Consider the following 27,517-nt stretch of genomic DNA (forward strand, 5'->3'; position numbering starts at 1 on the left):
CCTAGAGAGTTTTAGTATTAGTGATCAAACCCAGGGCTTTATTAAGCTATATCTCTAACCTTTCCTAAGACTACTTGGGGGTTGTGATAATTTGAATGCAATTGGCCCCCACAGGCCCACAGGGAGTGGCACTATTAAGAGGAGTGGCCTTGTTGGAGTAGGAAGTGTGTCACTGTGAAAGTGGGTTTTGAGGTCTTCTCTACGCTCAAGCCACACTCAGTGGGACAATCTCCTGCTGCCTGCAGTTCAAGATGTAGAACTGTTGGCTCCATCTCTAGCAGCACACCAGCCTGTGAGCTGCCATGCTTCCTACCATGAAGACACAGAAACTAAGCCAGCGCCAATAAGTGCTGTTCTTTACGAGAGTTATCGTGGTCACAACGTCTCTTCACAGCAAGAAAACCCCAACTACTGTTAACTAATTTCTTGGCATACTTTTGGCAAATTTATATTTGATTCCTTATGGCCAGAGTCAAGAACTATTAGTGAACAAAGTCATCTCCCTTATGTGTATTAACTAAAGATTGAGAACCTCATTTAAGGAATAGTCTATTTTACAAAAAGAAAGAGTGATGCAATTTGAAACAGCAACATAACAAAGACAAAAGAAACTGAGATTACTGTTGTTTACTTTATGTACTGACTTTATGCCCATCGACTGTTTTCCCTGCATGTATGCAGTCACAGAATGGTGTTAGATGCCCTGGACCTGGAGTAACAGTCAGGAGCCCCTATGTGAGTGCTGAGAACCAAACTCACGTCTTCTGCAAGAACAAATGCTCTGACTCATTCATAAATAGCCCAATTCAACTTTTATACTTTTTGCTTTTTAAATTAGATACTTTTCAATTTGAAAATTAAATTTTGTAATTAGTTACCAATTGGGCTAGCTTAATATTTTCAGGATGAAGAATGTGTATTTAAATAAGCATATTTACTTCCAGTACATCTACTACTTCAGACCTCAATTTGAAACAATTAGTAGTAGATTCCAAGAGTTCAATAGGAAGAGATTATGTTGTTTCACCTAAAATGCACATAGGAAGGTTTTACAGAGTTAGATAAGCGAAGCCCTTGAGTCTTGTAAAGATACTTTTATGCATACCTGAGAGTTCAGTCAGTTTTTCAGCTCTTTTACTCTTAGTTACAATTATTCCAATCTCAAAGTAAAAACAAAAATAATTATTTTAATATAACAAATTATTTCCTCTTGATAAAAATACATGGACTATCAATTAGTAACTGCAAAACAAAATAATGAACATACATAAAACTTTTCTCATAGTGTTTTTGAAAAATCTAGCTATAAACTGTCTATACGTTAATAAGACATACTACATGGTTAACATTTAGAGTTATTTTGCTCTTCAATATTAAGTATACCAAAAATAGGTACATAATCTGGTTCCCTTAATACTTCAAAGAATCTATGCCCCATTTAAAAAAAAATAAACTATATTTGACAGCAAAATAGGAATCTAGTTCTGAATTCATTTGTCTACATACCTGACTGATAGGGTTTTGATCAAAATATTCTTCTACAAAGTATTCCAGCAACTGTTGAAATAAAATTATAAGGAAGCATAAAGGCAAAGCAGCAACAACAGACACCACGCCAGTGCCCTGTAGAACTATTTATGGAGCAGGACTTCTCATGACTTTGGGGGACACAAGGGTGTGAGCTGAGACAGTGTCACACTATGCATCCCTGGCTAGCTTCACCTCACTCCTAGAGCAGACCGACACTGAACTTGGCGAGATGTTCCTCTCGCTGCCTCCTGGGCACTGGATTGTAGGTATGTATGTAACTCCAGCTCTCTCAGATTGTCATAACTGTAAACACGTTGTGAAAATGTTCAATTGTAAAAGCATATGGAGTGGGTGATAAGACAAACAGCCCCGTTTAAAGATGAGCCACATCAAACACAGCACCAGGCAGGCACCTGCTACCCTGGCTACAGGGGAATCTGAAACAGGAGGGTCTCCTGAGGCAAGGAGTCTGAAGTCAGCTGAGGAAACACAGCGAGATCTCATCTTGAAATTCAAAACCAAAAAAATTAATGGATCCATTTGGAGTTGTCTAAAACAACATAAATAAGAAAAATATCCAATGAGGAGAGAGGTGTCAGCAGAATCAAAAACCGGCATCAAGCAAGGCCCTGAGGCAGATGATCTCTCGAGTCTCTGGTCTACAGAGCTAGTTCTGAAACAGCAAGGACTAAGCAGAAACTTTGTCTTGAAAAAACTAACTAAATAAATAAATAAGTTGGAATATTATTAATATGCTGTTAAGGTGAAAAAACAAATTCAAAGTCAAAGGAGAATGAACAGTCAGTCAGTTGGGGAGAGGGGAATAACTAGCCTCAGAACAGCAGTTCTCAACCTGTGGGACACAACTTTTTGGGGGGCCTGAATGATCTTTTCACAGGGGTCGCCTAAGATCATTAGAAAATACAGATAAACACTGATTCATAACAAGAGCGAAATTACAGTTATGAAGTGACAATGAAGTAATGTTATGGTTGGGGGTCACCACAACATAAGGAACTGTATTAAAAGACCACAGTATTAGGAAGGTTGAGAACCACGGATAAACCGAGACAACTACTTTTTCAAGTTCTTTGTTTTGCTGTAGCTCAGGCTGCCCCTGGACCTCGTTTTGTAGACCAGGCACACTTGAGGTCAGAGGACCACTTTCTAGACTTAATGGGTTTTCTCCTTTCACCATTTTTTCTTTTTAGACGTATTTATTTTATTTCATGTATATGGGTATCTTGCCTGCATGTATATCTGTGCATATACGTGCCTCATGCTTAGGTGTTGGACTTCCTAGGACAGGAGTTCCTGCCAACTAGGAAGTTCCATCTGGGTGCTGGAAATTGAGCCAGGGTTGCCTGGAAGAACAACTAGTGAAAGCCAGGTTGTCAGTCTTGCACGGCAAACCTTAAAGCACAGAGCCATCCTGCCAGCCCATTTGCTTGTTTGTTTGAATTATTGAAGGATTAATTCAACACATATTTATAGACTAGTTCTTGGAATAAAAATCACTTTAGAAATGATCTGGTGTAAAGTCTATGGACAGTGCCTCCAGCCCAGCATAAGAACAAGTGAGGCGTGCTCAAACCCCTGGAATCTCAGAGCAGGACTGGGGCTGCTCCCCCACCCTGCCCCGGGGCCTCTAGTGCCTGCTCTGGAACACGTAACCACGACCCCTAGCTGAGGTGACCACAGGCACCCAGTCACACAGCACAGCACCTAGAACACCTCTCCATTTTAAAGAGGCACCTCAGCATCCTTTGCCTTCAGCCAATGAGCTTCCCCTTCCTGGAGACTCTCACCACCATCCCCAAAATTATATAATCCCTGGTTCACCCAGAATAAAGCCTATGCAGCCAATCCACCCCCAATGAAGCACTATGAACAAGCAAGTCGTTTCACGGAGCAGCTGCACCCAGAGAAGAACTTTGCCTAAAAGAGAAGAGCCACAACACTAAGACTCCCAGAAACGCTCTTCTCTTTTCTCCCACCCCTCTGCACTCAGCACTCTGCACTCTGCACTCACTCCCAACCAGCCTGGAATCTTGCTTGTCCCAGGCCCTGATTTCCCCTCCTAGACTTGCTCTGATGCCCCAAAGGGAGACCCAGATTCCAGACTCCCCGCCCCAGACTTTGCCCAACCCTCCTTGAGCTGATTTATCTGTGTATCAGCTGTGTCCAGATACAACCAGCAGAGAGGCAGAACACGGGACCAACATTTCTACTCAGTTAACATTTGTTACTAATTGGGAAAAAAAGCAAAACAAAATTTCCTGCATTCTTAAACTGTTATATAATATATATTTTTACTTGTACATATGTATATACTCTTTCCCTACATTTAGCACAAACTTAGGGAGTCTACTGTACCTTTAAAGTGCACGTCAGTCTATTGGGCTTTAAATCCTGATCTTCCATTGTTCTCGATCCATCCACCACCACATACAGGTGGCGCATCTACCAAAAACAAGGAGAAATGTCCAAGTACATTTTTGAGGAAGAAGCAAAATTATTACTTACTATTCAAATATTCTAGACATAAATTTTAAATATATTCGTTTAAAAGGTTGTTGTTTCACTGTTTATTCTGTCAAGTCAGAATATTTCTCTGATCCAAACTAGTTCTGCACAAACTAAAAGAAAAATTCCTAACATACCATTCCAAGTCGAACTTGTCCATGGTGCTCAAACACTCTGTTAAAATTATAAAAAATAGTTAATTGAACATCATAGCTACCAAAACTCAATAAAACAATCTGTATCTTTTTCATTGATTATTAACTTTTGAAATACATAAAACTAAAGGCATCATGGGTGGTCTCTGGAGACCACTTTTCTTGGGGGCAAGGGCTACTTGCTAGCTCTTTACCCCTACTCAGACAATTGTGGTGAGCTTCCCGAAGCACACAGTTAAAAAGAGATACGAAGGACGGTCACAGAGGGACAGAAAGGCTTCGAGAACCTCTTTTCCTTTTGTAACTCTTTCTCAAAAGCAGCTCATACCTTTTCCTCTTTGCCTTGAAGAGAATATCTTCTATTGTAGCTTTAAGTGATCCAGTTTCATCTTCTTTAAGAATTTCCCTGAAAACAATATTTGTTAGTTTGAAATAAGCTAAAAATACTAATCCAATAAATAGTAAAACATACAAAGATCTGTATATGTGTGTTCGCAGCAGCACAATCCATAATAACAAAAAACTGGAAGTTGATGAAAACGTCTCAAATGCTGAATGAATACACAAAATGTAGCATAAGAGTATAGAGATATTCTCCAGCAATTACAAAGGAGCACATTCAACATGAAGGAGCTGTGAAATTACATAAAATGGGCGGGAAAGGTGATCTGTAGGTCATGACTGTGTGTACAGGTGGTGGGGACAGAATGAGTATAAAGGCACTTACTGCCCTCATTTAATGTTCTAAAAGTAGTTTATGGCAAGAGTTATTCAAAACAGTAAATATTTTTCAAAAGAATTTCACTGGGTTGTCAATTGAGATATTGAATTTTAACACACATGAAACACACTTTAATAAAACTGAAGTTAAAAAGAAAGAGACAGTATCTCTAGCATGGCCAATTACATCTAACTTACCAGGTTCTCTCATAACCTCCTTCCCACCGCTTGGTTCTCTCAGGTTCTTCATCCATGGTGCTTATAATGATATATATACTTATTCAACTCTGTAAAAAAAAAATAGATCACCAATTAACCTAATTACTTAACAGTTAGGGACAAAGTTTAAAATATCAGGATGCAAGGTCATTTTATTCTTGCAGTGTATTCAGTAACTATTCTATGAAAATACAAAATTCTCAGTTGGGCAGTGGTGGCACAAGCCAGCATGGTCTACAGAGCGAGCTCTAGAGTGAGTTCCAGAGCAAGTTCCAGGACAGCCAAGGCTACACACAAAGTAACCCTCTCTCCAAGAAAAAAAAGTCAGAAGATTAGAGACTAGTCCTAAGGGGCTTTTTATGAAACCTGTTACAATATAACATTATTAATTAAATTCTGTATATTTCCCACGGAGTTAAGAAGTCTCTCATCATTTGCCTCAGAAAACTTGATCGTTTGTCTTTAAAAGGTAAAAATACCTCAGACTGGCAAATGCTTACTCAGCATCCTATCCTCCACGTGCAAGAATAGCTGCCAGCCCAGACAGTTCCTATCTGAAACCGCAGACAGGGAACTAAGGCCAGAACGTTATTCCCTGAGCCTCTCATGCTGATGCACCCTTCCCTCTTCAAGCCCAAACTGGGCTACACAATGAGACTCAAGCCCCTCAAACACCACTGTGAACATAAAAATAAAGTTCTGCCCGGACATGGTGGAACTGATGGGAGGTGACGTGGAAATAAAAGATAAAGACAGGTACCTGTAGAAGCAGGACTGGCTTTTTTACTCAGAAACAGGAGGGCAGAGGCAGGTGGATCTCGAGCCCAGTCTGGTCTACTAACAGAGTCTAGGACAACCAGGGCTCTGTTACACAGAGAAACTCTGTCTCGAAAACCAAAAAAGTAAAAAAATTAAAAGGATGAGCCCTTAGAATAGGGAACAAAATACCCATGGGAGGAGTTAAAGAGACAAAGTTCGGAGCAGAGACTGAAGGAATGACCATCCAGAAACTTCCCCACCTGGGCATCCATCCCATATACAGTCACCAAACCAAGATACTATTGCGGATGCCAACAAGAGCTTGCTGACAGGAGCCTAATATAGCTGCCTCCTGAGAGCCTCTGCCAGTGCCTGCCAAATACAGAAGCGGATGCTCACAGCCATCCATTGGACAGAGCACAGGGTCCTCAATGACAGAGCTGGAGAAAGTACTCAAGGAGCTGAAGGGGTGTGCAGCCCCCTAGGAGGAACAACAATATGAACTAACCAGTACCCCCAGAGTTCCCAGGGACAAAACCACCAACCAAAGAGTACACATGGTGGGACTCATGGCTCCAGCTGCATATGTAGCAGAGGATGGCCTAGTTTGTCATCAATGGGAGAAGAGGCCCTTGGTCGTGTGAAGGCTCTAAGCCCCAGTATAGGGGAACGTCAAGGCCAGGAAGCAGGAGTGGGTGGGTTGGTGAACAGGGGAAGGGGTAGGGGATAGGGGGTTTTCCGAGAGGAAACCAGGAAAGGGGATAACATTGGAACTGTAAATTAAAAAAATATATATCTAATTTAAAAAAATAACAAAACTATGAGCCTGGCTGTGGTGGAGCACACCTTTAATCCCAGCACTCTGGAAGGCAGAAGCAAGCAGATCTCTTGAGTTCAAGGCCACCCTAGTCTACAAAGTGAGTTCCAGGACTGCCAACACTACACAGAGAAACCGTCTCTAAATTAATTAATTAGTTAAAAATAAATAAAATTTCTGTTCAGGATGGGCATAGTGGAATACACCTGTGATCCCAGCACACGTGTGTGCGTGTGCACACACAGTTCGCATAATATTACTTTTAAGCTTTTTAAATGTTGCTCCACCGCGTCAACATTTGCTTTATATTTTACTCTTCTATTACTCTCTTAATTCGGAGAAAATGAGAAGCAACGAGTAAACGCCGCACACTTTTTGGCTGGGTATACGGGGCCTCTCTATGATGGAGAATCCGACCGGGGAGAAGTTAGAAGTCCCCACGCCGCAGCCAGATCACCGGTTTCCTAGACTTTCTGTCATCACACCCAGCCGCCCCGGGAGATGCTCACGGGGAGCTCCTCGCGTGCACCCGCGAGCCACAGCGCGCTTGGCCACTGCGGAGGCTCTGCCTCGCCTTACCCTGCCTGGCACGAGGTCAAGGGTGATTTACTGTTCCCCGTGTTCAGAGAGGGACAGGCTCGGGGCTGCAAACTTGCTTCGGGCCACACAGACTCACGGTAAACGGCAGCCCGGCAGCGAGAACTTTCTTGAGCCCGCAGCCGGCCTCGCAGGCGGAAGCTGCCGCGCTCCCTGCACACGCCCCCCCCCCCCCCCCCCCCCCCGGCTCCCGCCCTCCAGGTCCCCCCGAGGCCAACCCCGGCTTTGCACCTCGGTCCTCAGCTCCAGGCTTCTTCTCCTGTCCGCCTCACTCTAGCCCTCCACAGCCTCAGGACCCCGCAGGTCTCCACGCGTAGACCAACCAGCCTCGACCAGACGACCCTCACCGGAAGTACCGGCAGTCCGAGTGCGCCGCCAAAATTCTTCCGCAGCGCGCTGGCGCCACGAAAAAAAAAATGTTCCGGCGGCAGAGGGCAGCTGCTGCCAGAAGAGGGAGCTAGGGAGCAAGTGGTGCCCAAGAGCGTAACTGCCTTCCAGTTCACCAGTATTTCTACTGTGGGGTGCATTTCTGTAGGCCAAACAGCTAAAACTACAAGTTCTGGATATGTTATACATGCGTTTAGGGAGGGTTTTTTTTTTTTTTTTTTGTCCGTGGGTTTTGTTTTGTTGGGTTTTTTTTTCCGGTTTTGTTTAGTATCTGGATGTTTTTGCCTGCGTGCATGTCAGTGCACCATGTTCGTGCATGGTTGGGGCAGGGGACGGAAGATGGCATCTGATCCCCTGGAACTGAAGTTACAGATGTTTGCTATCTGCCATGTGGATGATGGAAATCAAATCCGGACCCTCTGGAATAGCAACAAGTGCTCTTAACTGCATAGCCATAGCCCCACCCGCCGCCCCAACCCCACGAGCGCCAAGCATGCTCTTTAACCCAAGAATAAGAGGATTCCCCCCAATAAAATAAAAATACATCTAAGCATATTTGTGAATAGAAGTAAGACACATTCGAACTTTTCCCACTCATAACTTTGGCTCTGTATAAATAGTCTTAGAAACTAAGACTGAGCTAGGAAGAGGAAGGGCACCAGTCTCTAACTTTTTTTTTTTTTTTTTAACAATTTTCCTGCTAAGTCACTCACTCTCCTCTGTAGTTCTCTTGAATACAAGGAATGGCAAGACTGATCTGTAAACATCCTTATGACGAGGAACCGAGACTACTCCCAAGCAAAGAGCAAGCCTGGCAGGACAGATCACCTCCCACATGAGGGCGATTACCTATGGTGGGGAGGCTGAAAGCTGGCACTGGGGTAACTACCTCGCCATAAACAGGCTGCCTCGGAGTGATGACATCACTAGCAAGGTCTCCAGAAACCCTTTCGAAACCAGGCCTTTGTTGGCATAAGTGATCAGACCCATGCCTTGACCAGATCACCTGACCAGACCACAGGCTCTGTCATCTATGCACACCACAAGCCCCTCCCATTTCCCTTTTCTATAAAATGTCAAAGTTCATCTCAGCCCCTCGAAGACAGACTTGGTATATGCAAACCCCTTTATCTGTTTTTTCTCATCATGGCCACCTTAATAAAAACCCTTTTCTCTGTCATTCATCATAACGTGTCTCTTTGGCAAACTGAGACCGGTGGCCAGACAAGTCTGCTAGGACTGCTGGAACAGGGGCTTTTTATTAAAACTTTGTTAACAGGGTACCAAAGCAAAACAAAATGTGCCCAGAAATCATGGTAATCGCAGTATAATTATGACTAATATTCCAATCACATATAAAGTAACAATAAAATTATCTTGCCTAGTGAAATACCTTTTCAGGCTGTGAAACTAAGAACAATGTAAAGAAAGAATTGAATAAAACCTGGGTGTGGTGGTACATACCGATTATACCAGAACTAGGGAGATTGAAGCAGGATTACAAGTCCAAGATTGGCCTGGGCTATATCGTAAGACCTCGTCTAAGTCCCTCCTATTCCACTCTCTTTCCCTCTCCCTCTCTAAGTGTGGTGTGTGTGTGTGTCCATGGCTGGCTGGCACAATGAAGTTAGAAAATCTGTGAACAGTTTGGGTAGTGTAATTGAAATACAAAAGGCGTTTAATTTGAAAGGCTGCGAGAAGTGAGCCTTAACAACCCAATACTTTTTTGTTTTGTTTTGTTTTTTGTTTGGTGTACACAGGGTTTCTTTGTGTAGCCCTGGCAATCCTAGAACTAGCTCTGTAGATTAGACTGGCCTTGAACTCACAGAGATTTGCCAACCTCAGCCTCTGTTAGGATTAAAAAGATTTATTTAGGGCTGGTGAGATAGCTCAGTGACTTAAAGCACTGGCTGCTCTTTCAGAAGTCATGAGTTCAATTCCCAGCAAGCACATGGTGGGTCACAGCCATCTATAGTGGGATCTGATGCCTCTTCAGGCAGGTGGATGTATATGCAGCAGAGCACACAGACATTAAATAAAATTTTAAAAAAAGATTTAGTTAAGCCAGGCAGTGGTGGCGCACGCCTTTAATCCCAGCACTCAGGAGGCAGAGGCAGGCGGATTTCTGAGTTCGAGGCCAGCCTGGTCTACAAAGTGAGTTCCAGGATAGCCAGGGCTATACAGAGAAACCCTGTCTCGAAAAAAAAAAAAAAAAAGATTTAGTTATGCATATTCTATCTGCATGTACACCTGCATGCCAGAAGAGAGCATTAGATCCCATTATGGATCCACCATGTAGTTGCTGGGAATTGAACTCAGGACCTCTGGAAGAGCAGTCAGAGTCCTTAACCACTGAGCCATCTCTCCAGCCCTCATCCAAATGCCTCTAAGTTGAAACCAAATAATAGAGCAAAATGCTTGTTTTAAATTTCTATGACTAGGGTGTAGACAAGTGTGAGACCTGGATTCCATCCCCAGCACCACACACACATGAAGTGGAAACGTAAGGGTTCTTTGGAAAGTCAGTTATGTTGGATAGCATTTTGCTGGGGCAAACACATGACGGAGTGTTTTCCTAAAGCAGACTCATGAAGGAACCTTTCACTGAAGCAGACACAGTAGAGAGGTTGTTCTGCTAAAGCAAGCACATGAAAGGACACGTGGTAAAGGAGTCTTTGCTAATGACACGCATGTATTGGTCTGCCTTACACTGCGTAGTTGAGCTCCTTTTGTTGGGACTCCATAGAGACAAACGCATGAAGAGACTTCTGGTGGTGCTGTGGCTTCTTGCTGCTTCTGCTGACTCAGGCCAATTGGCAGAGTGATGGCAGCTGAGACAAGACTCATGTGCTGAGGCCAGACCCATGGAGAACATGTGATGTTTGCAGGAAGTATAAACAGGACTCAACAGACAATGACAGAGGTGGGGCTTGGCTTGCTGGTACAGCCCGCTGTGCGATGCTTGTTCATCTCGACGCTTCCCCGAGAGAGGCACAGCCCAGAACTTCTTCTGAATGTCCTTCCTGGTCCCTCCTGCTGACTTGTACCAATTCATCTCAGGCCTGGCCGTCCACACGCCACTGCTGCTGCTATCCCAACACTACTGTACTGAACTGCTGGTATACCCATGAAGTGTTGGCAAGTGAAGAATTCCCATACACCAAGGGGAAGCAGCCTTCTGCTCTGATCATTCTTGACCCTTTCAGGTCTTTACAGATTCTTCAGATTTCAGATGAAGCTTTTCATATTAATATAAAGTCCTTCAAATACATTCAAAACTAAAACAAGATACTTACACTAGACAGAGCAACCCTACATGACACAGTGTATCACTTAGCAGTCAGTACCCTACATGACACAGTGTATCACTTAGCAGTCAGTATCCTACATGACACAGTGTATCACTTAGCACTCAGTACCCTACATCACACAGTGTATCACTTAGTAGTCAGTGCCCTACATCACACAGTGTATCACTTAGCACTCAGTACCCTACATCATACAGTGTATCACTTAGCAGTCAGTGCCCTACATCACAGTGTATCACTTAGCAGTCAGTGTCTTACACTACACAATGTTTCACTTAGCAGTCAGTCTAGGATAGAAAAATAAACAAGATTTCCTAGTCCAAAGGATCAAGATCGCACCTCTATCTAAACTCACTAGTAAGTGGCTGAGGCAGATAACCAGAGCACTACGTTCCTTATCCATGAAATGAGAACAAGCAACAGTCACATGCCAAGAGGCTGTTATGAGAACTGATCAAGGTATCCTGTATATCTGTATATACAATGTTAACTGCAAACAGTGGACTAGTATTTACTGTAAATACTAGACTTTATTTCAAAAATATAAAGCACACACAACAAAACATCATTGCCTTTCCTGGGGGAGGGGTCAGTTCATGTATGTTTATTCTAATGTTTTCAGCTTTTCAAAATGGAAACCTTGATCTTACCGACTTACAATAACACACACACACACACACATAAACATGCATCACTTAATGCAGGGAACTTCATAAGAAGGGTTATGTTTTCACATAACTATTGCCCAGAATAGTTTTACTAGCAGAAAGTAGGTATGAAAACCGAAAACCATAGATCAGAATGTAAAATGCCTCTAAGGTTTAATCTAGCCCCTATTTTACATTAAGAAACTGCCTGAACAGACCGATGGACACACCCTGGTACTGGCTTCAGGCCTGCAGTGGTAGCACCACGTTGGAAAAGAATTATTTCTTTTATTCTTCCAACATCTAATTTTATGGCACAGTTTTATAATTCCTGCCACTTCATTTTCTTCATCTAGCAGAACAGACCTGCTTTGTGAGGCCACTAGCAAATTGGCTTCATAAACTACGGAGGAGCCAGGCCTGGAGGAGAACCTCTCATCTACCTGCCACCGGGGGAGTTGGAGACAGGAGGACTGCAAATTTGAAGCCTGCCATCTTGAGCTGCCTAGTGAAACCCTGTCTAAATCAAAACAAAACAACAGAAAAGAACAGTGATTTCCAAGAGGGAGAAGTTAATTAACATAATGACCAGTTAAGGAGCTCCAAACAGTCTTTCCTACTCGATGTCAATCCAAAAGGGATGAAAATACTTTCTTGTACTATGTTCAGCATGTAGAAAATAAAATTTTTCTTTAATTTGAAAAAAAAATTGACCCAGTGTTATACAAAAACATTATTTAAATTTTTATCATTGGAAAATAATTCAAAAATTGTATAAACAAGAATATGTACTGCCATGTCTGAAAGGGATATAAAACATTTTCAGCTAAAACAGACCAAATTGGGCTGGGTGTCAATGTGGTCTATAAAGCACTATCAGCTTATTTTATACTATTAACAAGAATTTTAATTTTTAAAGAACATCCTGGGATTTACAGACACTGTTTAAGTATCATGCTGTTCTATGAACATTATCCCATTTCTAGTCAGAGTTTTGTTCACTGCCCAAGGACTGAGCAATCACCTGCTAGCACAGCACTCAAGGTAGTTCATACACTGAAACTTTAGTATAGCTTTGCACAACTGACTCTAACAGTACTAATGACATCAAATAAGCACATTATAGAAAGAGAACATCAGGTTTAATACCTTATAAAATATGTACAAAACTTGAGCATTCCTGTGAAATACAATTCAAGTCATAATTGTAAATGTAATTGGATACTCTGATACAATGGAAAAGTCTAGTGGGTTATCCAAAAAAAAAAAAAAGCGTGTAAACTATACAAGATAAAAAGCACTTTAACCCTGGATTTAAAATCATCTTTCAAACGTAAATATATATTTACAATTCTTAAATTTCACATATTTGTTAATTTTATATGATCTTAAGTGTTAGGAAAAAATGTAAAGCCAAAAATAATCCTATTCATTTGTTAAAAGTCAATATAAGAAAAACAGTGGTGGGGAACATGGCCGATATAGTGTATCGTATTTCCCCTGAAATACAAAGGCAGGAATGCTGTCATTTGCAGTCATAAAACAGACTTAGCCAAAACTGCCTTAGCAGTTTCAGTTTGGAGATGTCACCGCAGGAAAAGTGATGATACCGGTCCACGACGTTAACTCCTGCACCAGCACTCAGAGAAACTGTGTGAGTTCAAGGCCAGCCTGGTCTACAGCGTAAGTTCTAGGTCAGCCAGGGCTACACAGAGAAACCCTGTCTGGAAAACCAAAAACAACCTGATTCTAAATAACAGTCACCTGAGGGCTGCTGCAAAGATTGATTAGACGGTCTACCTGGAGGAACACGCTGCCTGGCGTGTGAACCTTCACATCACAGCTCAGACACATCACAGCTGACACCAGGACCTTTCTTGACATTTAAAACCTCAAGCAACATTTTAATTCTTAATACAAGAATCAATGTTGAAACTGTAAAATTCTTAATTGGAGTGTTCAGCCCAGTCAATTATCGAAAGTCATTTATAAAATGCTTCAATACTGGAGATAGGAAACTGATGGTATTAAAGCTATGGAAACTTTGTAATGATCACAAAGTTTTAACTTCCCAGATTAGAGTCCAAAGTCAGTTTGCCTCTGGAGAGAATTGCAGAGACATTGTGCAGGCAGATGCACCTCTCCCTTCTCCCGCAACTGGCATCTGTCTAAGGTTTCCGTCTGTCATAGTCTCCCACCATCCTCTTGATGTGCGATAATTTGCTCTTCAACTGCTTGCAGTAATTCCTCTTACTTTTATAATCTGCAGACTGAGACAGAGAGAGTAAATCACATAAATGTCAACACACTAAAGAATGAGACTCTAGCTGGGCAGTGGTGGCACACATCTTTAATCCCAGCACTTGGGAGGCAGAGGCAGGTGGATTTCTGAGTTCGAGACCACCCTGGTCTACAGAGTGAGTTCCAGGACAGCCAGGGCTATACAGAGAAATCCTGTCTCGAAAAAACAAAAAAATAAAAAATAAAGTAAGACTCTAGAAGTGTCACTGGATATATTAACTACACTCAAGGAATGATTTATTTATTTTATGTATATAAATACACTGTAGCTCTCTTCAGACACACCAGAAGAGGGCATCGGTTTCTATTACAGATGTTTTTGAGCCATCATGTGGTTGCTGGTAATTGAACTCAGGATCTCTGGAAGAGCAGTCAGTGCTCTTAACCTCTGAGCCATCTCCCCAGCCTTCTCCTTTTTTCTAATGTTTGTTTTAGAGAAAGAGAACACACCAAGTTGGGTGAGTGAATACAGAGGTAGGGAGGATCTGGGAGGAGTTGGAGAGAGGGGAAAACATCAAAATTATATGAAAAAAAATTAAATTAAAAAAAATGGGTCTCCTGAGAAAGCAAGGATAAACAAAACAAAACAAAACAAAAAAAGGAAAGACTAGTCATAAAGAAGTAATGAGTACTAAATGAGTCTGTTTAAGGTACTGAGCACTATCACTGACCACAAAGGCAGATGGCCTTTTTTCCTCAGTAATATCTTTTAAACTGATTTTTACAATATGTTTATTTCTAAAAATATGTTAAGTCACTATGAGAATTCGCTGACCTTTGTGTTTATAAATTATCTTTAAAAAAAAAAAAATTTGAGGGGCTGCTAGTAAGATGGCTCAGGAGATAAATACACCTGCCGCAGAGCTCTGAGATCTGGGTTCCATCCCCAGAATCCACACAATGGAAAGAGAATGGACTCCTGCAAGTGTCCTTTGAAGTCCACCCCTGTGCCATGGTACACATGCTCCTCCACGCATCCATACATACATGCAAACTTCATACATACACACAGTAAGTAAGAAGAGGGTGCTGGCTCCCCTTGGGCATCCTGGACAACAAACTCAGGTCCTCTGCCCCATATACTCCTTTAAACTCATTTAAAGGGTTGGGGAGGGGCTTTGATGCAAAGGGCCTATTACTGAAAGCAGGAGGACTGAGTTTGATATCCAGCACACACATAAGAAGCCAGGTGTGATGCCTGTAGCTGTAATCCCAGCCCTGGAGGGAGGGGCACTGTCGGGGAGGAGATAGAAGGATCTTGGGTCACTCAATCTAGCAAAAATAGTAAAGCAAGCTCCAGATTCAACAGAAGACCCTATCTCAAAAAATAAAGTAGGAAACACACACACACACACACACATACACACACATCTTAGTTAAAATCATTATGCTCTGTAATTACAATAAAAACTTCTAGCATTAAGTATTTTGAAAACAAAAAGTGTTACAACAGTGCCTGGTAATATCAAGTGCTACCAAGGACAAAGCAAGATTCTCAGTGAAGGTGTGAACTAGTATAAGCTCCTGGGAAGGCTGTATGACAGAATCTACTGAAGCCAGACACACACAGACACACCCACACCGACACACACACATATATACACACACCCTCACACAGACACACAAAGACATACACACACACATAGAAACCCACACCCACCCATACCCACAGACACCTACACCCACACACACACATACACCCACATGCACCCACATGAGCCTAATGATTCTACAGTTTACAAATGTAAATCTCTCAGATGTGTGCACACTGATGCTGTATTCTTTGTGAACGTTTAAAACCAAGGAATCAAATAATCGTTAACAATAAAATAAATAGGCAGACATAGCAACACATTCCTTTAATCCCAGCACTTGGGAGGCAGAGGCAGACAGATCTCTGAGTTGAGACCAGCCTGATCTACAAAGAGTTTCAGGACAGCTAGGGCTACACAGAGGAAACCCTGTCTCGAAAAGCCAAAAAATAAAATAAAATAGATGATTAAATTCTATTTTTGTACAACATAACACTACATAGTGATAAAAAGAAATGAATAACAAACACACAAAAGCACAAATATATCTTTGTTTTTCTTTCTTTCTCCAGGCCCATGATTTCTTTTTATTCAAGTAATTTTAAATAGTCAAGACTAATGTATAATTTTGGGGGATGGTATAAGAACAGGAATGTTGCAGGATTTTCCCTGTTCAATTATATTAGTGCAGAGGAGACCTGTGGTTGGACAGGGAAAAGGGAGGCGGAGCTAAGAGTTGCACAGACAGCGTCTCAGGGGATGAGAGGAGAGGAGGAAGATGGCTGCGGACATGAACCCATGTCCACTTACCAGCTACAGTCGCTATGATTTCACAAGGTTAGAAATTTTGGGATAAAGCTTTTATCATTATGAACTGGCTCTAAAATTATCGTATTGGCATCTTATAAATAGCAATTATAGTGATACATAAATCTGATGGGTTAATTAAGCTCTAAGGGCCTTGATTCTACCAGGTAATTAGGTGTTGAGATGGCTGACCATGCTGAGGCATTGTGTGGTAGTGAGAGAAACTAAGGGGCGGGGGAAGCCTTGTGGTCCAGTGTGGCTGGAAGAGAGCTGAAGGGCCAACAGGAGAGCGTAGTCCCGCCCTTGGAGAGTTGGAAGGTTCATTTTTTAATATTTCCCATAACACAGGAGAGGAATAAAAATGAGGAGCTATTAAGGTTACTAAAAAATGTATTTCTTTTTCTGAGCGCCAAGAATACAGGTTTGAGGTCACTCTGTGAAAACTCACCCACCCTCCCACTATGACTTACACAGTATTTACAGATATACTTCAACTTTAAAGAAAGATTTTAGGGCTGCGCATGGTAAAGCATTGCATCTGACCCCAGCACTTGAGAGACAAAGGCAAGCTTGATCGACAAAGCTGAACTGTAGACTAGCCAGGGATATCCAGTGAAACCCTGTCTCAAAAAAAGTATTTAGAAAATCGGTATAAACAAATAAGGCTAAAGTTCTAACGTCTCAGTTATAATGCTCAGAGGTAAAAGACAGGGACTTTGTCTATAATCAGTGTGCATACACAAGAAAGGAATAGTCACTATAAACATTAAATAAAAGAGTCTCAAAATTGAATACTTACGCCCGGCCATGGTGGCACACACCTTTAATCCCAGCACTAGAGAGGCAGAGGCAGGCGGATGGATCTCTGAGTTCAAGGCCAGCCTGGTCTACAGAGTGAGTTCCAGGACAGCCAGGGCTACACCGAGAAACCTTGTCTCAGAAACACCAAAAGAAAAAACAAAAAACAAAAAACTGGATACTTACTCCCTTAACTTGCTTTAGTCTATTATATTCATCAGCAGCAGCCTAAGGATAAGAAACAAAAAGAAAGAAAATGGTTATTGAAGCATTTTCTCCCTCAAGAATAGTATTCTTAGCCGGGCGTGGTGGCGCACGCCTTTAATCCCAGCACTCGGGAGGCAGAGGCAGGAGGATTTCTGAGTTCAAGGCCAGCCTGGTCTACAGAGTGAGTTCCAGGACAGCCAGGGCTACACAGAGAAACCCTGTCTCGAAAAAAACAAAAAAAAAACAAAAAAGAAAGAATAGTGTTCTTTGGAGCTAGAGAGAAGGCTTGGTTGTTGAGATTGTGGCCTTCCAAGTACCTAAAAGGGCGTGTGAAAGCCACACATCCTTCCTATACAATTCTCTCCCTTTTTTTTTTTTTTTTTAAGNTTTATCTATTTTATGTATATGAATACACTGTAGCTGTCTTCAGACATACCAGAAGAGGGCATCAGATCCCATTAAGGATGGTTGTGAGCCACCATGTGGTTGCTGGGAATGGAACTCAGGACCTCTGGAAGAGCAATTAGTGCTCTTAACCGCTGACCCATCTCTCCAGCCCCACTCCAGTCATAACTCAATGAAGCCTCCCCTAAATTGTCTAGGCATCTGACTGCCTTAATTCCCTCTCAGAGTATTTACTCAAACAGTCCTTTCTAGAGATAATGTGAACAGTGTCAGTCATACTGTCTAAGCCATTCAGATATCAGGCCCCTGATTAGAATTTGAGTTCTCTGCAGGGAGGGACATAAAATTATCAAATACACAAAAACTGATTAATAAATGCTGAATGAACTGAAAAAGGTTTACCAAAATATGAGATAGAAGCTGTAAAACAATAGATAAATCAAGGTACAGTAGTGCCAGGCAGTGGTGGTGCACACCTTTAATCCCAGCACTTGGGAGGCAGAGGCAGGAGGATCTCTGAGTTCGAGGCCAGCCTGGTCTACAGAGTGAGTTTCAGGACAGCCAGGGCTGCACAGAGAAACCCTGTCTCTGGGGGAAAAAAAAAAAAGATAAAGATAAAGGAGGCAGATCTCCTCAACCGAAAACTGTTAAGTATTCAATGGTTATGAAGTGAGCATATAAAGTGATGGGGAGGGAAGGTTTAGTTACTAATACCCAAGGCAGTCAAAGGAGCCACCTAGCACACTGCTGGGGAAATGTGGTTGGTACAATCCTGATGGGCAACTGAAATGTTTTAAATGCACGCCCTCTCTCTGGATCAACAGTGTCACATTCTGGCTTTTGTTTTCACTACCTAAGAACACACAAATACAAACCTGAAAGGCTTGCCAGTAGCTTTTTCTTTCTTTTTTTTTTTTTAAGATTTATTTATTTATTATATGTAAATACACTGTGGCTATCTTCAGACATACCAGAAGAGGGCATCAGATCTTGTTACGGGTGGTTGTGAGCCACCATATGGTTGCTGGGATTTGAACTCATGACCTTCAGAAGAGCAGTCGGTGCTTTTACCCAATGAGCCATCTCACCAGCCCGCCAGTAGCTTTTTCGTATTGCACTATTTCCAAAGAAATGTCCTTCAGTAAAGGATGATACAATCATAAAATTAAAAATCCTATAGCTACAAATTTGAAATCCCAGCACTGGTAGACAGAGGCAGGAGCATGAAGGGTTCAAGGTCAGCCTGTGCTCAGAACCAGGCGCTGGGTCACTAGAAGTAGACTTTTATTACTGATACCGAACAATAACCACAAGCTACTTCTGTGTAAAGGAGATGGAAGGAAAGCTGTGCCAAGCACTGTGTTCAAGCAGCAGTGGGAGGGAGCTTGCCTAAAGTGTTGTCTATCTCTGCAAAAGAAGAAGAAGAAGAAGAAAAAAGAAGAAGGAGGAGGAAGAAAAGGAGGAGAAGGAGGAGAAAGAAGAAGAAGAAGAAGAAGAAGAAGAAGAAGAAGAAGAAGAAGAAGAAGAAGAAGAAGAAGAAGGAGAAGAAGAAGAAGAAGGAGAAGAAGGAGAAGAAGAAGAAAAGAAGCCAGGTGAGACAGCACATGCCTATAATACTACCACCTAAGCAAGAACTGGAGCAATCAGAGCCACTGTAATATGCATTATATTGGTAAACTGCCACATGCTGTTTGAGCTCACTGTGATGCTTGCTCCGGAAGCAGGGGTGACCATTCCCCTCAGACCCAAGCGTGTTTGTGTCAAGGGTCCTCCAAAACCCCTCATCTGAGAATGGACTCACCCACCTCGTACTCCACGGCAGGGAGAGAAGAGAACAGCCAAACAGCCCCAGTAACAACGCTGTGTCCTTAATAACTGCTAGAGCTGAATCCAGAGGCTACCACTGTTTACCCCAAGGCAGAAAAATGTCAGCTTTTCTGGCAGTGGGAAGCAGGAGCTGAAGTTGAGCCATGGGAAGCCCGTGAGCAGGAGAGAAAGCTCAGCGGGGAACAACAGCCTGAAAGAGGCTTCCCCAGTCAGTGTCTGCTGGACAATTGCAAGCCCCTAATTTGATAACCTTCCTGCTGTTATTTGCTCATGTACTTGAAAACCTAACACAAGAGGGCACTCCACTTTGCCCTTGCCCAGTCAATTTTTGGTGACTAGTTTGAGTGCCTATCTAATGATGCTTGCTTGCTTTTGATTTCTCCCTCTCCCTCTCCTCCCTCTCCTCCCTCTCCCTCTCCTTCCCTTTCTATTTGTTTGTTCTTTGTTTTTTCAAAATCAGATTTCTCTGGGTCCTGGAACTCTCTTTGTAGAACAGGATGAGCTCCAACTCAGAGATCCCCCTGCCTCTGCCTTCTAAGTGATAGGATTAAAGACATGCACACCTTAATTTGAATTTTGATTTTGTGTGTATGGGTGCTTAGCCTGCAGTAAGTCTGCATATCACTTGTGTCCAGTCTTTATGAAGGGCAGAAGAGGGCATCAGAAATCCTGGAACTGGGGTTACAGATAACAGATTGAGTAGTGGCTCCTTAGGAAGTGAACTCCAGTCTGGGAGACAAGCCAGTGCTCTTAACTGCTCAAAACAAGTCCTGATTGAAGATTGTGTCTGCCTACCTACACTCCTGGCACTCATGGTAACAAACTTTTTCTGGGGTATGTGGTAGAAATTTAAGGAAGAAAACACATGCCTGCCCACCAGCCCACCCCAACCCTCACCCCCGCCCTTCATGTAACCCTGGCTATCTTAGAACTCAGTACGTAGACTAGAATGGCTTCAAATTCAGAGAGCCTACTCATGCCTCCCAAGTGCTGAGATTAAAAGTATTCAACAGACACCAAGTCCCACCCAAGGGATACACTTCCATATCTCCAGTTCTGAGTTGAGGTTTTTTTACAAGAAAAATGAATTGTATTTATATGTATAAAAATGAATATGGTCACGTTCTTTTAAATAGGAATTGATATATTTATATATTTAGACTATTGCTTTGTACCATCTAAATTTTATTGAGAGAGAGAGAGAGAGATTTGAATTCCAACATTTAGGAGTTTGGAAACCAGACAAGGTGGCCCATGTCTGAAATGCCAGTATTTGGGAGATGGTGGCAAAAGTCTCAGGAATTCAGTGCCATCCTCAGGTATGTATATTGAGTGTGAGGTCAGCAGGAAGTATGTGAGACCTGTCTTGAAAAACAAAACACAAAACTGAAAAGTCAGACAACTTACCATGTACTCTTCACTCTCCTCTCTGTAGTCATCCAGCTCTTTATCCAGACGAGAGAGCTCTTTATTGACATCGTCCAGTTCTGCCTGTAAGCTCTTATACTCCTGCAGACCTGCATCAAAATTTCTCTTGTAGAGTTGTCTTTGTTGATCTGAAGTGATAGGTGGATATTCCCTGAGAATCAGAAGGGAAAATGATTTGTGAGTACCCTCTGCACATATTAAAAGCCAGTGGTTTTCCCTCAAAGACAGCACACTGGTAAGGAATATAAAATTATATCCTCTGGTTTTCTGTTGTGTCCTAGGAGACAGGTAGGGTGCCATTAATTTCTACTAAGAACTATTACAGAAAAGTAAGGGTACGCTGCCCATCACATGTCACCTATTCACTGCAGAGGGGCTCAGTCTGAAGTAGCTGAGTGGATATTCCCTGCCTCCCTCACCTCTAAACACATCCCTACCAAAGCCAAATGCTTGTCAGAAGGAATGTCCTGTGCTCCCTTGCTAAAATGACAAGCTCTCTGGAATGATTTTAGACCTCAAAAGCTCAGTGGCAGACCATTTTCCTACACTGTATACAATCAAAGTTCTGGGTTTAAACCATAGTAACACATACACACACACACTGATTATTCTTTTTATGTTACCATTCATATTATATAAATACTTCTCATATATTTACAAATAAAGGCAAATGTCATGAAATTTAAGATTTTAATTAATGAGAATACATTGATTCTCACTAATGATACTACAGCGTGGTAGAACACCTAGGTTTAAAGTCTTAAAACCATGCTGGACACAAAGCCTGTTTTGATTACCTCAGAGCAGCTGTCTGGGAGTGGCTGTTTCCTGCTACCACCTACCATCTTCAGACAAGCTTATTTATTTATTTTTGGTCTTATTATTCCCAAGTGGAAAGAGCTTATCTTGTTCTTTCATTATAAAAGTATGCATTAAAAATGCACACACAGAGGCTAGAGGCGTAGCTCAGCACTAAAGTGGGTGTATAGTGTGTGCAACGCTCTAGGTTCAATCTCCAGCATTAAATCACACACACCTATAAAAACAAATTCACTGCATAAATAAACTGGCAACTCATGAAAGTCTGACGAACTAATGCCGGAATTCTGAGGCCATGGAGATCAGCAGGCAGAAGGCCTCACTTCCAGGCCTGAAGACATGAATTTGAATGCCAGAAGAGGAGTAACTCCATCATATTGTCCTCTGGGAACACACACACACACACACACACACAGATACATCCATACGCACATACACACACGCACACACAGTGCCCCACCCCAATAAAGAAAATGTAATAAGTATTCTGTGCTGGATTGTGTATGTGTGAACGTGCCAGCTATTCCCTGCATATGAAGCTGACACCTCAAAATGTCCACTTGGAAAATTCTTGAAGCTATTTGACAGGACGATGAAGCTCCACAGAGCATGAGACTTAATTAAATCTTAGCTCTAGTAGTCAATAAGGTGTCTTCATTCTACAGAGAGAAAATTATATTTTTGATTGAAAGGAAAACAAATGTGGCGATTTCTCAGTATTCAGTTAAATGTTCCATTATTTAAGTTAGACAAATATATCCCAGATAGATGAATTGACCACGCCAAAAAGACTCTTGTGGGTAAGGAAAACAAGGTATAAGAATCATATGTGGGGGCTGGTGAGATGGCTCAGCAGGTAAGAGCACTGACTGTTCTTCCAAAGGTCCTGAGTTTTAGTCTAAAAAAGAAAAAAGAAAGGAAGAAAGAAAGGAAAGGGAGAGGGAAAGGAAAGAAAAGAAAAATCTGGTGTGACTGTGGTCCTGGTATGACAAGCCTACCTGTCACACCTGTATAGTTAGCACTGGGCAAGCCATCAACACAAAAACCATCACCTTAGCTACGCACTAAACCGTTACCTCAACTGCTTACAAGGCTGATGCCAGAGTTCTTTGGGTTAAACTTGAAAAGAATCTCTGGGCTTACCATGAAAGCATAACTTGAAAGTAACTGCCTCAGGAAAGTCTGGGTACTTGGAAATTTTATTATCAGTCCAACACAATTCCCCTAAACTCATGTTTCATTTCTTAGAAAGCCTTTCTTGAGTGTCGATTGGTAGAAGAGCCACTTCAGGGAGAAGAGTGTGTGAGAGAGACATGGTTACCATCCAAACAGAGCCCTGCACTTCTGTTTTATAAAAGGGCACCAAAGGAAAACAAAATCCTCAAAACTGTCTCCAGGCCTGGAGGGAAAAAAATGAGATGACAACATGACCCCAGTTTCCAAGGCAACAACCACAAACCCGGCCTGTAACCAGATGCTTAAGGGGCAGAAGAGGAGAAGGGCTTACCTGACCCAGTCCTCTTCCAGCTCCTCACAGGACTCCCCGCCTGTCGTGTAGTCTGTTTCATAGTGGTCGGGGTCCGTCCTCTTGCCCTTTCCTGCTTTCCCCTTCGTGGGAGCCCTTTTAGAAGGCGTCTCTAGGTTCCCATTGCTGCTGTACCGAGGCTGCCTGAAGTCGTCCACAGACAAGGTCAGAGGAATCTCCTGGGCCACTTCAGGCACCCTAGTGAAAACACAGGCCACCACTCAGAGATCGAGTACACTTTGACTCTGCCACCACCCTGCAACCAAAAGGGCAGCAAGAACAGGGCTAGGAGACACCCACAGTCGAGGGCGCTCACCCTGAGCAGATGCGCAGATTCCTGCATTCAGTCTGGCACCAATTCAGACCCTTCCAACACACAAGCAGCTTTAAAGTTCTGACTGGAGGAGGGGAGTCCATGTTAAAACTTCTAAGTAAAGTGGAGCTCACGGTTCAGACTAAGCTGTAAGAGGTGTTTATCTGCCCTGTGCCAGAGACTTACTCAACAAAAGACTTGTCAGGAAAATAATGAGGACAATTCTTTTCTACAGGTTCTTCCAGTCCCCAGGAATGCTGGTGTGTGTGTGTGTACTCAGCTTATCCAACAAAGATAGGCTCTTTGCAACAGTATTTTTATGTTACATATATAGATTATCCTTTCAAGATGAAAGTTTGAAAAATTACAAAATTTAAACTAAAACGCTTCATAGTTTTGAGTGTAGTCACGAATGCCTGTCATCCCAGCATTCAAGAGGTTAAAGTGGGAGAATCATTGTGTCATCTTGAGTGGGCTACACCGAGAGGCCCTATCTAAATACCCACTGTAGTGGCTAGTTGACTTGACACAGCTGGAGTTATCACAGAGAAAGGAGATTCAGTTGAGGAAATGCCTCCATGAGATTCAACTGTAAGGCATTTTCTTAATTAGTGATCAAGTGGGAAAGGCCCTTGTGGGTGGGACCATCTCTGGGCTGGCAGTCTTGGGTTCTATAAGAGAGCAGACTGAGCAAGCCGGGGGAGGCAAGCCAGTAAAGAACATCCCTCCATAGCCTCTACATCAGCTCCTGCTTCTTGACTTGCTTGAGTTCCAGTCCTGACTTCCTTTGGTGATCAACAGCAATGTGGAAATGTAAGCTGAATAAACCCTTTCCTCCCCAACTGCTTCTTGGTCATGATGTTTGTGCAGGATTAGAAACCCTGACTAAGACACCCACCTTTCAAGGGAAGGAGTTTATTAAGTATTCTTTTAACTCCTTCTGTGTTGAACTTAAAGCCATGTAGAAGCAACAGGGGCTTACCAGAGCACTTGTTATGTTTCTAACATAATTATTTCACGTTGCATCAGACGCTAAATTGCATATAATGTTCCTGCTGCTGAGCATGAAAACAAAACCCAACAGCAATAAAAAGGGCTGAGACGGGCACATGCTATTTCTGAGCAACAGAAACAGTTTTATTGTTGCTCTGTAAACAGTAAAGAACAAAAATGAACAACAACAACAACAACAAAATGGCAGAGACATTCTAAGTTATCAGCCTTTCTCTTCAGACCAAGTATTAAATAAAAGTAACTGAAGCTTTTTCTCCCCTCTCTATTGCTTCCAATCTACAGAATCCAGAAGGTAAGTTTTATCTCTAGGTTTACGGTTGGTTTCCCAGTGCCACCTGGGCCTCACTACTGTCAGACCCTTAGCTCAGCATTCTTTAAAAAAAAAAAAAATGGTTGTGAGCCACCATGTGGTTGCTGGGAATTGAACTCAGGACCTCAGGAAAAGCAGTCAGTGCTCTTAACCGCTGAGCCATCGCTCCAGCCTCCTTTGCTGAGCATTCGAACCACACTTAAGCTCTTACTGACTCTGAAACTTTGGGAAGGATGTGTAGCTGGGGAACTGGGGAGGGCAGGACTTATTTCTTCAATGTGGCTGTATGTGTTATGCTACCCTTATGTTAACCTTACATGAGTGTCAATGATTAACCAGCTCTTAGACACTCTACCCACAATACCAGCCACTCTGTGCTTTCTGCTTTGAGGCAGTAAAACCAAACTTTGTCTTTACCCTTTGTTTTGAAGGAGTTTGTTTGTTGTTGAGACAAGGCTGTCATGGAACCTGGCCCTCAAATTCACAACATAGCTGAAGATAACCTTGAACTCTTTTTTTTTTTTTTTTGGTTTTTCGAGACAGGGTTTCTCTGTATAGCCCTGGCTGTCCTGGAACTCACTTTGTAGACCAGGCTGGCCTCGAACTCAGAAATCCGCCTGCCTCTGCCTCCCGAGTGCTGGGATCAAAGGTGTGCGCCACCACGCCCGGCCTAACCTTGAACTCTTGATCCTCTTGCCTCCATACCCCCGAGGGCTAGTATGGTAGGTAAGTACCGCCATGGCAGGCTTCATATAAAATCTTTTGGATGTGGTTTGGCCTATTTAAGGGCCTCTGCATCAGCTCCTGCCTGCAGCTTCCTGCACTGACTGCGTTTGAAGATGAACTGTTACATGGAACTGTGCGCAAAACAAACCCTTTCCTCCAACTTGCTTTGGTCATGGTGTTTCATCAGAGCAATAGTAACCCGAAGACAAGGTGATACCAGGATGGTGGAGTCTTACTGTGGCAGACCTGACCGTGTTCTGCGGAGGACTGTGGAAGGATTTTAGATTTTTGGGTTAGAAAAGTCATCGAGTGTTTGAGAGCTCAGTGAGCTGTTCTGTCGTGGCTCTGAAAATTAAGATTGTTGAGAGCAGGGCAGACGATGGAGATCTGGCTTGGGAAGTTTCAGAGGGATGAGAAGATGTGGGTCATTTGTGTGAGGACAATGTAGTTCTGGTCAGCTGGGGATGAAGACTCAGCTGTGACTAACAAAATACCAGAACCACTAAAGTAAAACCTTTGTTTTACTGGGATAAATGATGCTGGTTGGCTGAAGCTAAGAAATTAGTGATGACTAAGAAGAGATGAGCACCGCTGAGGTGAGATCCTCTGGGTGTGCTTCCTGAGAGTCAGCACACAGAGGCTGTGTTCCAGAGGGGGCCAAGGCTGTGCCTCACACTGGTAGCGGAACTTGTTAGTGCAAGAGGCAGTCACCTAGGTGATACTGGTTTTGAAGGCATGAAGGGGTCATGGAGAGCAGCTGAGGCTTGGCACTGTGAGAGGTGAAGGTACAGCCTCAGTGCCAGTGAAAGGCCAGAGATTGAAGGGGTCATGCAGAGAGAAGTTGAAGCTTGGCACCATGAAGAGAGCCTATGAGTGGATCCTGCCTGAGCTTAAGACAAGCTCTGTGTGCTGCAGAAGCCAGAGCTGGAGAAGTGACTCAAGCCCTTTGAGGAGCCCAGAAAATCATGAGTGAATCCCAGATATTAGATTTTGCTTTGATTATGCCCTGGTATTTCCTTCTTGAAGTTAAGTAAATATTTAACTTATTATTTATTTTACAGGAGCCCACAGTTGCAAGACAGAATTTTTAAACAGATTTTAGGTTTTAAAAGACACTTTGGGAACTGGAGAGATGGGCTCAGTGGTTAAGAGCACTGACTGCTCTTCCAGAGATCCTGAGTTAAATTCCCAGCAACCACATGGTGGCTCACAACCATCTGTAAAGGGATCCGATGCCCTCTTCTGGTGTGTCTAAGGACAGCTATAGGGTACTCACAGACATAAGATAAATAAATCTTTAAAAAAAAAAAAATAGAGAAAAAGCCTTTGGACTTCTGAAAAGATTAAATCTGAAAGGACAATGGCATTGTCACTTCTCAGCCTTCTGACTAACAAGGAAAAGGGAGGATAGCACAAAACAATAGGCCAATATTCATATTTAGACAAATGTTATCAAATTAAAGTGCTACTTACAGAGGCGTTGACTTATAGAAAGACTCTGGGTATGATCGCTTGCCATTCACTTTGCCATTGGAGGAGTAGGCCATTGGACTGTCAACTCTTTCCGCATAGTCAGAGGGGGGTGGAGGCATGTCCTGTGTGCCTGCAGACACATTTTTAACCTTAAAAAAAAAAAAAATCAACCCAGGTGTCTTAGTCAGGGTTTCTATTCCTGCACAAACATCATGACCAAGAAGCAGTTGGGGAGGAAAGGGTTTATTCGGCTTACATTTCCACATTGCTGTTATCACCAAAGAAAGTCGGGACTGGAACTCAAGCAGGTGAGAAAGCAGGAGCTGATGCAGAAGCCATGGAGGGATGTTCTTTACTGGCTTGCTTG

General features: G+C 42.7%; 2 protein-coding genes across 9 annotated transcripts in view; both read right to left on the bottom strand.

Moving 5' to 3' along the window:
• LOC110307932 (general transcription factor IIH subunit 2) overlaps window positions 1–7,707 on the bottom strand; it is a 50,819-nt gene extending 43,112 nt beyond the window's left edge. For 2 of the 4 annotated variants that reach the window (XM_029468288.1, XM_021180220.2), the window contains exons 1-7: window positions 7,555–7,680; window positions 5,130–5,218; window positions 4,540–4,617; window positions 4,194–4,230; window positions 3,907–3,993; window positions 1,507–1,557; window positions 1,106–1,160 (exon numbers count right to left, since the gene is read on the bottom strand). In XM_029468288.1, coding sequence (XP_029324148.1) covers window positions 1,106–1,160; window positions 1,507–1,557; window positions 3,907–3,993; window positions 4,194–4,230; window positions 4,540–4,617; window positions 5,130–5,185 — 364 coding nt within the window. In that variant the 5' untranslated portion in view covers window positions 5,186–5,218; window positions 7,555–7,680. Of the gene's footprint in view, window positions 1–1,105; window positions 1,161–1,506; window positions 1,558–3,906; window positions 3,994–4,193; window positions 4,231–4,539; window positions 4,618–5,129; window positions 5,219–7,305; window positions 7,478–7,554 lie in introns of those variants that run through there. The other 2 variants (XM_029468289.1, XM_021180218.2) reach the window with 2 other exon arrangements.
• Window positions 7,708–11,424: 3,717 nt separating this feature from the next.
• Ocln (occludin) overlaps window positions 11,425–27,517 on the bottom strand; it is a 55,531-nt gene continuing 39,438 nt past the window's right edge. For 4 of the 5 annotated variants that reach the window (XM_021180864.2, XM_021180866.2, XM_021180865.2 and 1 more), the window contains exons 5-9: window positions 27,151–27,299; window positions 23,297–23,512; window positions 20,950–21,121; window positions 17,290–17,331; window positions 11,427–13,935 (exon numbers count right to left, since the gene is read on the bottom strand). In XM_021180864.2, the coding sequence (XP_021036523.1) occupies window positions 13,834–13,935; window positions 17,290–17,331; window positions 20,950–21,121; window positions 23,297–23,512; window positions 27,151–27,299 (681 nt within the window). In that variant the 3' untranslated portion in view covers window positions 11,427–13,833. Of the gene's footprint in view, window positions 13,936–17,289; window positions 17,332–20,949; window positions 21,122–23,296; window positions 23,513–27,150; window positions 27,300–27,517 lie in introns of all 5 variants that reach the window. The other variant, XM_029468412.1, reaches the window with a different exon arrangement.

The sequence above is a fragment of the Mus caroli genome, chromosome 13 (genome assembly GCF_900094665.2).
Source record: "Mus caroli chromosome 13, CAROLI_EIJ_v1.1, whole genome shotgun sequence".
Classification (NCBI taxonomy): Eukaryota; Metazoa; Chordata; class Mammalia; order Rodentia; family Muridae; genus Mus; species Mus caroli.